The sequence below is a fragment of the Balaenoptera borealis genome (genome assembly GCF_965194805.1).
Source record: "Balaenoptera borealis genome assembly, chromosome: 2".
NCBI lineage: Eukaryota > Metazoa > Chordata > Mammalia > Artiodactyla > Balaenopteridae > Balaenoptera > Balaenoptera borealis.
Genome location: NC_138867.1, coordinates 67597637 through 67611880, shown reverse-complemented (window position 1 = coordinate 67611880; position 14244 = coordinate 67597637). Strand labels below are relative to the sequence as shown.

General features: G+C 38.3%; 2 protein-coding genes across 6 annotated transcripts in view; one reads left to right on the top strand and one right to left on the bottom strand.

Moving 5' to 3' along the window:
• The window catches only part of XRCC4 (X-ray repair cross complementing 4), a 280811-nt gene extending 273311 nt beyond the window's left edge, over positions 1–7500 (bottom strand). For 2 of the 5 annotated variants that reach the window (XM_082378381.1, XM_082378384.1), the window contains exon 1: positions 7070–7251. Coding sequence is in view for 1 of the 5 variants with exons in the window: in XM_082378384.1 (XP_082234510.1) it covers positions 7070–7111 (42 nt within the window). In the remaining 4 variants the exon portion in view is untranslated. The other 3 variants (XM_082378379.1, XM_082378386.1, XM_082378380.1) reach the window with 3 other exon arrangements.
• Positions 7501–7530: 30 nt separating this feature from the next.
• Positions 7531–14244, top strand: part of TMEM167A (transmembrane protein 167A) — a 47900-nt gene continuing 41186 nt past the window's right edge. The window contains exon 1 of the mRNA XM_082378593.1: positions 7531–7679. Coding sequence (XP_082234719.1) covers positions 7677–7679 — 3 coding nt within the window. The 5' untranslated portion in view covers positions 7531–7676. The remainder of the gene's footprint in view (positions 7680–14244) is intronic.

The window sequence follows — 14244 nt, the reverse complement described above, 5'->3', positions numbered from 1 at the left end:
TGGAGGAAAGGGAACACTCTTGCACTGTTGGTGGGAATGTAAATTGATACAGCCACTATGGAGAACAATATGGAGGTTTCTTAAAAAACTACCAATAGAACTAGCATACGACCCAGCAATCCCACTACTGGGCATATACCCTGAGAAAACCAGAGTTCAGAAAGAGTCATGTACCAAAATGTTCATTGCAGCTCTATTTACAATAGCCAGGACATGGAAGCAACCTAAATGTCCATCGACAGATGAATGGATAAAGAAGATGTGGCACATATATACAATGGAATATTACTCAGCCATAAAAAGAAATGAAATGGAGGTATTTGTAATGAGGGGGATGGAGTTAGAGTCTGTCATACAGAGTGAAGTAAGTCAGAAAGAGAAAAACAAATACAGTATGCTAACACATATATACGGAATCTAAGGAAAAAAAAAAAAAGGCCATGAAGAACCTAGTGGCAAGACGGGAATAAAGACACAGACCTACTAGAGAATGGACTTGAGGATATGGGGAGGGGGTGGGGTGAGATGTGACAGGGTGAGAGAGTGTCATGGACATATATACACTACCAAATGTAAAATAGATAGCTAGTGGGAAGCAGCCGCATAGCACAGGGAGATCAGCTCGGTGCTTTGTGACCACCTAGAGGGGTGGGATGGGGAGGGTGGGAGGGAGGGAGATGCAAGAGGGAAGAGATATGGGAACATATTGTATATGTATAACTGATTCACTTGGTTATAAAGTAGAAGCTAACACACCATTGTAAGGCAATTATACTTCAATAAAGATGTTTAAAAAAAAAAAAAAAAAGAAACCAGAAGTAATAATTGTACTGAAACTTTCCAAAATTTCCCATCCTATGGCACATCATTAGACTCATGACATCTTAGATTTTTTTATCTAACCAATATAAGTCAAACACCTATTATAGTTCCTGGCTCGTAATCAATAAACGATTCTAACTTAAATGGCTGAATTCATTTAATCTGTACCAATTTGAATGACTCTAGTTTATACTTTTCCTCCTCCATTCTCAACTGAAGAGTTCTGTATTATTAGCTGTCACTAAACATTGGTCAGAGAATGCCATCAGTGTCTTGGTCCATGCCCCACCACAATTCAGGTTAAAAGTGTTCATTCACCCAACATTTAGAGAGAATTTGTTGATTTTCGTTACCCAATACAGACTCCCTACTGGTAGCAATAAAACTTCGAGTGACCCCCCTCACATCTGCTATTCTTATCCACAGGCTATGAGCAAGCTGACTTTTGGCCCCAAGTTCCAGCAGAACACAGACCCGGGCTAAACCAACATTACATTTTAATCCCCAGTAACTGATTCAAAGATGAGCATGTGATTCAAGTTAGGACAACTAAGGCCAGTAAGCCTCAATTTCAGGACTTTTATTTGCATATAGAGGATAGATACTCTTCTCTACTGGATTTGGTGTTATGACGCTGTAAGACTGGAGCTGTTGGGAACAAAACCAAGAGAGCAGAAAGTAGAACTGAGGGGTGGCCAGCAGGTCAGATCTGATTTCAGCAGCACCAGAATCTAGATCTAACTGTGTGTTTTAGGTGTGAGGCCAAGAAATTCCTTTTTCCTTAAGCTACCTGTTTCAGTCTTTGGAATCAGGCATATTTCAGGACGAATCTTCATTGTCATTCATTGGTTATGTGAATTATCTCAAAGTACGTGCAAAAGAGTTGTAAGTAAGCAAATGTATATACTCCATCAGTGGTATAAGTACACACTCTGGGAAACACTCTATTAAACATAATATTCAATACCAAACAGGAAGTTTTACATTTTCAGCTTTATATGCTTCCATTCTCATCAAATCCAAAACACATGGCATTTCAAAAACACTGGGACTTTGTTGTCACTACATAATAAATAACCAGTGAACAGGTGGTTCAAGAAGACAACTGGTAAATATTTTGCATGAGGCGCTAATGATTCTAGAAAAAAAAATCATAATATGTCTATTCAAAACAAAGGTTCAAGTCTTGGTTACAGGGCAAAAAATGTTTCCCAAGTTTTAAAAATCACTAATTAATATTCTAATGCTTTCTCCTTAAAACTCAACATCTTACCTCAAAATATTGGCAAAGCCTCCCCAAAAGAGGGATCCAGTCAATTTAAATTTTAAAATTGTGTTTTTGCTTCTGTCTTTAATACACTGAAAATAGATCAAAAGCCTTTTATGAACCTCTAAGCAAAGCTGTTTCTTCATGTTTATCAAGTTATTTATAGAAACAAATGTAGCTTCTGCAAGAACATATGACCTCAATTGTACTTTGGATTCACTGTTCACAATATAAACATAACATTGCAATATGGTAACATGATTAGATTACTGTACAAAAGCCATCAATCTTTGCTATCAGAAAAGAGAAGCAATGAGAGGACCAGTCCCAATACCCATGGTTTATGCTCTTCTAGGACTGCTTGGACTATTATTATTCTAAGAATGTTAAGTTTAACCTTCTAGAAGTCTGCAAAACAGATGTAACGTTGTTTGTGTGGTTCCAATGACTTGATATAAAGGTTTCAAACATCTATTTTTCACCAAGTGCTCTGTTATATTACAGTGATATTCATATGGGAATTAACAGTGGTGACCTGTGATACTCAACCAAACATATTGACTTTACTTGCTCATTACCCTACAGATTTTCTTCTGAGGCATAGTTTTCAGATAATAACCAGGACAAATTTCTTCATTACAGTTAAACTTCAGAAACTTATGTTTTCTCTATTGCTAAATTCTCAGAGCACAAACTTTTGGTTCCCAAAAGTAATATCTAAGGCATGACTTGAGCCAATTTCTGTAAGAATAATGCTTAAAATGAAGAGTTTGGTTCCTAAACACAATATTATGGCAAGATTTTTTTTTAATTCATTTTAGAGATGAGTATCACAGCACCACTAATTTACAAAGTTACAAATTGCAACCATGCTGTAATTTTTTAAAAAACACTTAAGTTAAACCTACATATAGAACTATATTAATATACTATATTATACATGTATCTACCTACAAATTACCAAAGAAGCATCAATAAATTTTTTAAATTTAACTTTTGAAGTGCCCTAAAGTTTAGACAGATGTTATCCTATTTTCTCTGAGATTTTCTCTGAGCAGCTGTTCATTTGGACATGCTCCTTATTTATTGATATACTGTGTTCAATGCTAGGGTCACATTTCTTAAACAGGAACTTGGCAACTTCCAAATTCTATGGTAAATATTGACATATCTCAGCATGTCAATATTTATACTGTCAGGACACTTTGATGAGTCTCTTCAACAATGGCTGCATCTTATTTCTTGGCAGCCACTTGTTTCTGTTCCAACTGAGCAAGATCTTTCTTTATTCAATAAAATTCTCACTAACCGTTCAGACAAAATTACAAGTAAGCTAATAGCATCCTCTCTCACAAAGACCAGATTGAACTCCTTGCTTATTTCAACATTTTGGTCACTTCTGCAGGGTTAGTAAAGCTCAAAGAAACAAGGCACAAATTCAGGAGTGTACTCCAAGTAATACTTGTTTTTGACTGCAGCAATTCCAAGCCTAATCATCATTTTCAACCCCATTGCTAAGGGTGAAAGCCGCCGAAGCCTTTTCAGAATTTATAGAATTAAATTATTTCCTTTTTTGTTAGTCTTAAAAGCTAGACAAATTTATAAAAGATTGGTTTACAGACTGCAACAATGATGATGATAGTCAGAGAGAAGTTTGAATCCAGAATGCCTGCCATAAAAGGTAGTTGGAAAGTCTGGCTCATTATCTAGAATTAAACAGTGTTTTACATGCAAAATTAGTGTACCTAACTTTTGTGCCAAGTATCAGAAATCATGTTAACAAACTAACCATCATTAACTCAATCTTAAGAGCAAATTTCCATCATTGGGAGAAAATCTGTGCACTACCTTGTAAATACCCTGGGATTTCCCAATAGCACAAAAACAAAAGTTTAATTTAAAGCTATTGGCAATACTGGCATCTAGTAAAAGCATGAATGCCTCATCAACAGTTTGGAATTCTCACACAGATTTTTTCTTTTGGGCAACGAAAGTCTCAGTGGTGTTTTTCTTCTAGAAAGAGCCCAATTTTATCAATATTAAAAATTTGCTGACTATAATAACCCTCTGTTCACTGATTTCAGCCAGTGTTTTAGGAAAAGACACAACTCACTTTCTCATCAGCTTCACAAAGGACAAGGAACAAACTGCCCAGGGCTATAAAATGCATTAATTACCTCCTACTAGTACAAAAAGAACTAGCTTGAAGATAGCCACCTTCTTCCTTGCAAACAAGGTATTGCAAACAAAGCATTGATTTTATACTCAGAAGACCCAGATTGAAATCAAAACTCTACAGCTTCGTAGCTGAGTGACTTTGGTCATGCCATTAATGCATTAAAATGCTCACTGACTACATCCTATGTACCAGGTTTTCATATCTCAAAGATGAGTAAGACATATCCCCAGCTCTCTGGTGAGACAGAAACACCCAAAGAGGATTATTATACAAGCTTGTAAAGTGCAGAGGCAGGGTGGGAGCTCATCTGAAAAGTAGCACGTTAACCAGCCTGAAATTTCAGGGGAGGCTTCCTTGAGTTATATCTGATATAAATCTTAAAAGGTGGAAAAGGTTTAGCAGTGGAAGGAAAAAGATAAGGAAACACATTCCAGGCAGAAGAAGCTGCATGAGCAAAGGCTTGGAGACAAGAAATAGCAATGATATATTGAAATGAACAATTCACAGTTTCAGACTGACTGCTGACACTAACAAGAGCATTTGGGGGAGCAATAGCCATGTTGAAGGGATCTCAAGAAAGAACAGTAGAAGGGAAATTGGGACTTGGGGCATAGAAACTCCTTAAAGGATTTTTGCTCAGAGGAGCAAATAAATGGGGTTGGAAGTAGAGAAAAGTTAAAAGAAGCATTTCTTAAGGTGAAAGAAATAACATGCAGGTCAATCAAAATTTTATGGGTCTTAATCTAAGAGCCATGGGGAAAGAGAATTTAAAAAGAGGGAGAGAAAAAGGACAAAGACGAACACTAAATAACAAAAAACTTCAACCTCAGTCTATGGAGACTAGCTGGGGATCAAAGAAAACGAGTTAAGTAAAACCATTGTCTTTTAATATATGAGAATATCATTGAATGAGGAAAAAAAAGGAAGTCAGATAAAAGGAAATAATCAACGCTATCAATACTACACACAAAGTAAAAAGAGAAGAGGGAAGAAAGTGGTCTGGTGGTAGAAAAGCGATAACAATTTAATTTTAAAAACCATTAATTTAAAAAACATTTTATTGAGTGCCCAACATGCAAGTCAATCAGCCCTCCACCATTATCCCTCCCTTCAAAGAGTTTTTAATTAAGTGAAGAAAGCAAGCCAGGCACACAACAGGCAACCCTTACTGAGTGCTTAGTGTATGTCAAATACCTGGCTAGATGACTTACTTGTAATAACTCATTTAATCCTTACAATACTGGGGAAGCCTATGCATTCTCTCCACAGAAAAACATAAATACATACTATTTTTGCATACAATCCTACTGAACCCATGAAACCAAAGTTAAAAATACTCTTCTGGATGCAGGAGAGACAATAATTTTTGAAGAAGGAAATGATAGAGTCAGATTTCATTTTTAGTAAGTAAGAAAATGATCCAAGACAGTTTGAAAGGAGAATCCATAGCAGAGCTATGGAAAGTAGACTTCTGAAACAGCAATGTAAGATAGTACTTACATTAGTTCACTGGCAGTGAAAACCAACAGCAGGCAGTTTATGTGCTTAATGACCATATAGCTCAATTACCACCTCCCTAGAGATCTTGCCACACATCAGATTAACTTTGTTGCTGTGATACATGAAAAACAAACTACACATTTACGTATGTTCAGCCTTATCTATTGCTATTTGGGTTCCTCTATGGGTAACTTTAAAATAACTGACATTGTTCTTTCCTATTTTGAAGCTGAAGTACATACGAGCCCATGGCCTAAAATTTATTCAAATCCATAAATATAGTAAATCAATTGTGATCTCTAACAACTTCAGTTTCCTGGTGCACTTCAGGTATTACATATTACCCTAAGCGTTCATAAAGATGAAGACAATCTTCACATGAAAGCAAAATGTCTGCAGACACAGTTACTACTTTAGAAGCCAAGCTTGATGAGTTGCACAACATAATTTCCATAACTAAGCCAAGGTTATTTAATTTGAATGGCAACACTTGCAAGGTATACTCTAAAGCAATCAAAAGCCAGAGCATTATGGCTTGTTTTTTGATAGGAGGAGGGTACAGTATGTTTTTATACATTTCTTATTCCCCTCTTCCCCATGCCCATTAAATTTCCGGAAGGAACAGGCCATCTTTATTCCTCTGCTGCACTCTCATGATCCCATGAATAAAGCTCAGTTAAATACTTGCTAAATTTGTGTATTTGACCAACTCTTAACAATTCAATAGATTCAAAAGTAAAGTTAGTTATGGTTTAAAAAGAAAAAAGAAAACGTGTTGGGCTGTAGCCAACGATGTAATCACAGGAGAAACCCAAATGTTCTAATCACTGTGTTGCCCTAAATATAGAAGGGTCTCATAGTTTGGCCAAGAACAGCACATAAATCAACACCTCATGTGAGTTTCCTTTCCTCTTTTTCTCTATCCCACTTTAAGTCAATGCATTAAAAAACTGATAACATTCTATAAAGAATCTCGGGGTGGGGGGAAATAGAGCCTTATCTAATGGGATTATTAAAATTAGAGAAAGCTAAATAATAATACTACTGATTAAAATAAAAAGTTGGCATGTTATTGGTCTTGCAGCTGGACTCCTTCTCTGGAGTACCTAATCAACTACTGAACTCAGGAAACGCAGTTCCTTTCCATTTGTTACCACATAAAGTTCCTTCCTGACCCCAACGGGCCTAGTACGTTTCAGCCCCAGATGGAACCCATTTACAATTTACAAAATGCTGGGGATTGGAAGAGAGAGAACGCCAATGTTAGAGAAATAATCCAACACCTTCTCAACACAACCCACCGAATTCAAGTGTCCTCCTAATTCCACAACTTTACAGGGCATTTCAAAGGCGCTTTACATTCCAAAGACTCTCTCAGGTGCAAAGGGAGAAACTGTAAAGGGAGCCCAGGAGATGAACGCCCTGCGTGTAAGCCCAGGGAACCCAGGTGTTCCCGAAGAGTCCATAAACAGAAGGGCCAAAAGCTTACACATCGTGGGGGGAGGGGCTCCAAGCAGGAAAAAATGTGCGCGCTGCGGAGTTCTACAAAGCTAAAAAAGAAGAGAAAAAAAAGAAAAGAACTGGACCACCGAGGCAGTCGCCACTTCCGGACCCTACCTGTCAGTAACTCCACTTCCGGTCTCCTCCAAAAGGCCCGCTCCCAGAGGCAGACATCCAGCAGCCAATGAGAGTGTCATTTACTTCCGCGGGGCTGAATGACGGCATTTACACCCCGCCCTTTCCGGTAGAGAGGAGCCTATCGTAGAGTCTGAGACGTGCGGCTCAGGAGGAGGTACCCTGACAGGCCCAACCAGACCGCGGAAGGAGCGAGAAAGGCAAGCCGGCCCGTACGCCTCTTCCGCTCCGGGCCCGGAAGGGTGATGTGGCTGGGGTTTCGCCGGCCTCACTATGGTAAGAACCGGGGCTTCGGGGTCGCGGCTGAGCTTTGTGAAGGGGCTGCGGGCCCGCACAAGGGCTGGAGGGTTGGGCGGCGATCCCGGGTCCCCGGCTAGGGAACCCTGTCACTAACTTGATTTTCCCGGGCCTCGGAGGATGCACAGGCCCGGGAGCCATGTGGCCCCTCCACGTCCAACCAGGGAGAACCAGGGCCGGCAGCCCAAGAAAGACCCCGGGGCCGCGGAACCCTTCCTCACACGCCGAGGCCACTTTCCTGACTTGTTTCGAAGAAGTGCGCTGGTTTGGTTTAACCCATCGGTTACTTAGACTCTTTGTGGTCATTTTGAGGCATTAGAGCTGCCCGGGTTTGCGCTTGTTATTTTGCGGCGCCTTATCTCTCTGCGGGCCTGATCCAGGTTTTTATTTCCCTGTTGTCAAATAAGCCCCAAGTGCTACACCTTAATTTTCACATGTTGAATTAGTGGCCTTTTAGGTCCCTCCAACTCCATTCTCTCAACTTTAGAGATGCTACTTTATGAGCTATATTTTAATGATTGGAGTTGTCTGCGGAGGTGGCTTCTCTTCTAGGAGCTTGATGTGCTTGGAGTGTGTCTGGCCTCGGGCCTTCCTCCCCTTCCACACATTAAGAAGGTTTTATGTGTTATTTTGTTTTATTGCAGATTCCTTTAATAGTTTGGGCCTTTTAGAAAAGCTTGAAATAAGTCACAAAAGATCGCAAAATGCTTACGTCTCCAGGTTGAGAAAAATAAAGCCAGTATAGGCAGAGGACAGATGTAATAATCAGTAGTAATAGCAAAAGCCTCCCAAGCTATGTCTGCAGGCATTTCACTTTTGTTACGGTAAATGCCAACAGCCTCTACACCAGGCCCTCGCGGTGAATGTATGAGGTCCATGTGCCAGATTTGCGTTTATGAGCATATTTATGGGGGAAAGATGCATGCCTTTTATTATAGTATCAAAAGCAACCATGACAAAAAAGCTCTTCTACAGTGAAAAGTTGCTGAGCTTGTGTTTCCAGAAGTTCCTGCAGAATCCCATACAGCACAAAACCCTTAGACATTAATCGAAAACTCATTAATTGTTGTTTGCTTTATGCCAGCTACTTTGGTTATAGCTGGGGCGTAAGTCACAGTGTCTTCCCTGGAGAAGTTTACCGTTTATAGAGGAGATGGCAGTTTATTAGAGGTTATTCCTTCCTTGGCCAGCTTCTTTCTCCACCTACCACATGATAGGACGGATACACTTGTGTCATGAGTGAGCGGTTATTTAACTTAGAAAATGTGGTTCCTTTTTCAATTCAAAAAGACTAGAGAGACTGTTACTCTTAATTCTTGCATATGCTCTTCGAGGCTGAAGTTGGGTTATTTTGCTCATAGTACAGTCAGAGATAGATTATTCTTTTCATCATCTTATTGTCTTATGTACTATCTAGAAGCAAGAAGACATACTGTGTTTAAGATTAATAGTATTTGAATCATCTGGCCATACTTGTTTTTTCAAAGTAACTATAATAGCTCTCATTTATTAGCACTTGCTATGTGCCAGGCTGCATTTGAAAAATCAGTTTATAAGCATTGTCTTATTTCAGGCTTGAAACTGAATATATGTTTGCAGGCAATGGAAGTCAGGCACAAGGAGACTGACGTGCTTGGGGTTATACACCTAGTAGGTAGTGAAGCCAGAACTCAAACTTATTTTAATGTCCAGATGCCGGAAGTCCTAATGCCGTTGTTAATAAAAACAACATAACTGAGGATAAAATATGTCGTAATGATTTGTTGCTCTCAAATATAACATGTCAATCAGACATGGGGGAAAATAGAAACAACTGCCCGGTGGTTAATTTTTCATTCCTGCTCTGTTCCTGTGAGCTTAAGTTGTCCACATTTCAGAAAATGTACATTGTAGTTGGAAGAGCTACACAATGAGGTTTCTTTTTGAGTTTGTACCTACACTTGGTATATTTGTGAGGTAGCCCAGTGATAATGACTTAAATCTGAATTACTGTATTTTAATGAATCCATTTTTTAAAATGCATTTGAAGACCATAAAATGTTTATCAGCAATAATAATTTACAACTATCAAAGCATAAACAGTCTGATAATTATATCATTTATGAATGAATACTTTTAATTTCATCTCTTCCCAAGAAGCCTTCCCTGTACCTTCTATTTTCTTCTGCTCCTTTTAGGTATCTATTTGGACATCTGTACTCCATGTATATACCCCCAGTGTTTCTCTTGCATAGAAAACAGCAGTAAGGTGTTGCCTATATTTTTCCCTTCTCTAGGCAGAGCTCTTAAAGTAGAAACTACGTCTTTTAATCTCTACATCACAGTGTCAGAGTTGGTACTCAAATGAATGAGAGTCTGGGGATACAAAGTCATGTAAAACATGCTCATTGTCTTCAAGGATTTTACAGTCCAGTGGGGGAGAGTATTAAATAAGTAAATTTTATGTGTTAGCTGCTAGGACGTAGAGAGATGACATGTGTGGTGGAAAGAACATGGGCTTTAGACTGAGCCAGACAAGGTTAGAATCATTCCCAGGGCCAAGCCTTTGCTTGATCAACCTGAGGAAGTTTGTCTTCATTTCTTCCTCTGTTGATGTGTTACATGACTTACAGATATATTCATTTAATGCTCATAAACCCTGCAAAGTAAGACCTATTGCCCACATTTTATAGTTAAATCAAATATCAGAGAAAGGGTGTGAGATAGTGTCCCTCATCTTGTAGCTGAGATACGTTATGAAATATGTTAGAAACAGAGGAAAGAGTAATTGTGGTTCAGAACTGCTGGGGAGACATCCCCAAAGAGGTAACACTCTGACCTGTATATTAAGGAGTGAGTAGGGATTAGGGAAGGAATCATTAGCTAGAGCTGGGAAAGCATTTTCTATCCTTCAGACAGATGAAGGAAATGGTAGTTATGGACACATAGTGCATGAAGTCAAATAGTTGCTTGGGGACTGGCAGGAATAGAAGTTAAGCCGTGGAATGATGAGAGATGAGACTAGGAAGACTGGGGCCAGATCTTGAAGTCATTTCAAGGCCTTTATATTTTGATGATGTTTGTGTACCTGACAAAGACTGTGAGCAGGGAAGAGAATGGTGTGCATTTTGGAAAACCAACTGGTAACAATGTTCAGGGTCTATTTACACAGAAGATTAAAATCTGGAAGACTAGTTTAGAAATAATACAGTGATAGTAGATGATTGAATGCCTTAACTCTTGACAATAGTAGTTAGGTTTGAAAGATAAGGATAAATAAAATCATTTTGATGGTGCTTAGTAAGGAGTGGTGAAGCACAACTCCAGTTTAGATAATTGGTTGTATTGGAAGGAAATATTGATTAAGCACCTACTCTGCCATGTGTTTTACATGCAGTGCTTTATTGAAAACTTACATTATTGGCCACAGTGTACATATGAAGAAAAAGGCGCAGAATGATTAAGTGTCTTGCCCAAGACCATACTGCTGATAAATAGTGAAGCTCAAATTTAAACGTAACAGCTCTGTTTGTCACCAAATCTTGAGCCCTTTTTATTATACAACAATGCCGATAATTCCACAGGAAATTCAAGAGGAAAAGCAGCGTTTGTTATGCCTCAGTGGTTGAGGGTGGAGGGAGTTTGTTAAGATGATAATTCTGTAGCTACCATTGCTTTTGCACCATCAATACAAACGGCATCACAGTAGAAAGGCAGGTATTTTCTTAGCATTATAAAAGTAGTTTTGACTGCGTAAACCCATGAAAAGATTCCATAAGCTACACTTTGAAAACTACTACCTCAGGCTAATAGGTAGGTAACTGAAGTAGATGCTGGTCTTCTGTAGCATAGTGGCTTGTAACCTTGACTGCAAGTAAAAACTCCCAGGGAACTTTGAGAAAACTATATGCCCACCCAATTCAGTCCAATTTTCTGGGCATTGATTGTATTTAAAAGCTCCAGGTGATTCTAATGAGTAGCCAGTGTTCCTACCCTGACTCGTTATATTTGCAGGTTTTTCCATTTTGTCATTCTTTGTTTTATCTGACTGCATGATCAGAGTACTTTTTTCATAGCAGAATTTGCACTTTTCCTTCAGAATAGTTTCTCATCAATCATTTATCAAGGACATGTGAAGTATTTACATCTTCATTTTCTTAAGTCTACTATTAATCATAGTTATATGTATGCTTTCTCTTAATACCTGTGACACTCTTGTTGCTTCATATTTAGATGTGAGGTGTCTGTAAAATAGCTCAAATTAAGCAGCACAAATATAGCAAATGCACTGTAGGTGCCATGACAATGAGATGAAAATAGGCACAAATGACCACCCATGTTGCCAGTGGAGAACAGAGTTGAGGTGCAAAAGAAAATGTTAATATTTCTGTGTGTTATTAGAAATCTTTTCAGTCACCTGTGGTCACTTATCTTGGGCACACGGGGTGTTGGGTGTCTTTGCACATTCACGTATTACCTTACATTTATCCCTGTATTTTCACGTTCTCCATTTTAAGAGATAATAGTGGTGCATATGAATTTACAGGTAGAAACTAGTTGGGAAATGCTGACCTAACCTAGATTTGTAAATGATAAAATGCTGACCCACTTTTCCAGTGCTGTATAATTTCTATCACAGTTAGGTCAGGAATGTCATTTCTGGGTTTCCTTCCACCTCCAGAAAGGGATCAACGACTTTAGTTTTGTGTAAAAACAGTAGGTTTTTAAAACAAGTAAAATTGTTAGTGTTTGGAGTTTTAAAAAATTTTGGTATTCAGTTAAACTGGAAGAATGAGTTAATATGTCAGTAGAAATGTATTTCCCACATAGTCAACATTTGAAGCTCCCAGACAGTGTTATGCATATAAAGGGCCCTTAATCAATACATTGGTTAAATAATTTGTGTTGCTAATCCTAAAAATAAGTAAATAAGCTCCATGAAACTCAAGTGATCCAGGACTAATGAATATACTGGAGGCTTAGTCGAAGTCTTTTCTGCAGATTAAGTACAGTTAGCAACCAGTCATTTAACATCTTGGGCAGAGCACTGTTTAGCATATCAATATGTGTATTTCTTCTGCTTTTCTCAATGTTTCCTTCTTTGTTATGTTCTGTTGCTTGGATCTTTTCCCCGTTTTTTCTCTATTCCTAATGTTTTGGGTATTCTTTTACTTAGAAGCATTTTTATTTATACAGCTAAAAATAAAACTCTGTATTGAATTCTTGCCCTTATATCCATACTTAATATAGTTTTAATGTTCAGGAATGACTCTGAAAATAAGAAATTATATCTTTATAGATAAAATGATAGAAATTGAATCTGAAATAAATATTCCTAACTTTTCAAATTGACTTGAGAATAGAGAATTTTAAAGAGATGTATCAACACTAGAGGTTATTTCATGTTTGGAAACTAAGCTTTGCATTGACCAATCTCTATCTTTCATTGATGAACAGTTTGATCTAGTGGTGACCAACTGAAAGTCTGAATTATTTTTGTTATTTCAGTGGCCTAACAAATTGTGATTTACTTCAGATTGATTATACAAAGTGACTAAGTCATTAAGTGTATTTCCTCTAGTTTGGATCAGTTAGTTTAGTACAATGATTTTAAGCATATCAGAAGCTCTAATCAGCTATGAGTAGTATGATGGGTCTGGAATATGGAGGGATAGTAAAAGGGGCCTTTGGAGAAAAAAAGTTTGGGATTTTCATTGCCAGTTAGGGTCAGGGCAGGGCTCCTGTATTCCAGGACCGCAAAGGTTACCATTCTGATTGTATTTGAGGATGTGCTCCAGAAGTTGCTACAGGCAGCCCTGAGTCTAGGGAATGTTATTGGATACCTCTTTATAAAAAGGAAATGTTTGTAGGTGTGGTAGACAATGCCCTTCTCCCCAACCCCGTTTTAAAAAAAACAGAACAAAACACTGTGAATATGTTATCTTACTTGACACAAGGGACTTTGCTTGTGTGATTCAGTTAAGAATTTTGGAATGGGAAGATTATCTTGAATTATGGGGAAACAGGGCAGTTTATTCACAAGGATCCTTGTAAGAGGGAGGTGGGACAGTCATAACATAACAAAGGAAGTTGTCAAGGTCAGAGTGATCCGGAAGTCACTAAGCTAAGGAATCAGGCAGCCTTTAGAATCTAGAAAAGGCAAGAAAAGAGATTCTTCCCTACAGCCTCCAGAAGAAACAAGTTGTCTTGTGTTTTATAACTCCTTAGTTCCAATGTGTGTTATTTAATGTTTAATAGTTAGCTAAATTTATTAAACTGAATAGCGTGCCATTGTATACTCCCTGGCATTGTCACAGGGCATTGTCACAGGGCATTGTCACAGGGTGTACTCGATGAAAATTAGGTAAACCTTAGGTTTGAGAACTATTTGAGGTCCAAGAATTTTCTGCCAGCCAGCTTGCCTACTCCGGCATCCAGAACTCTTGAGGATGTGTCTCTCTTACAAATTAAGTGGACTCAGAAAAACACACACTGTCCCATATGAAAGCACCTTGAGGCTGGATGCTCAATAGAACTTTCTCTGAATTCCAGTTAGTGATAAAAG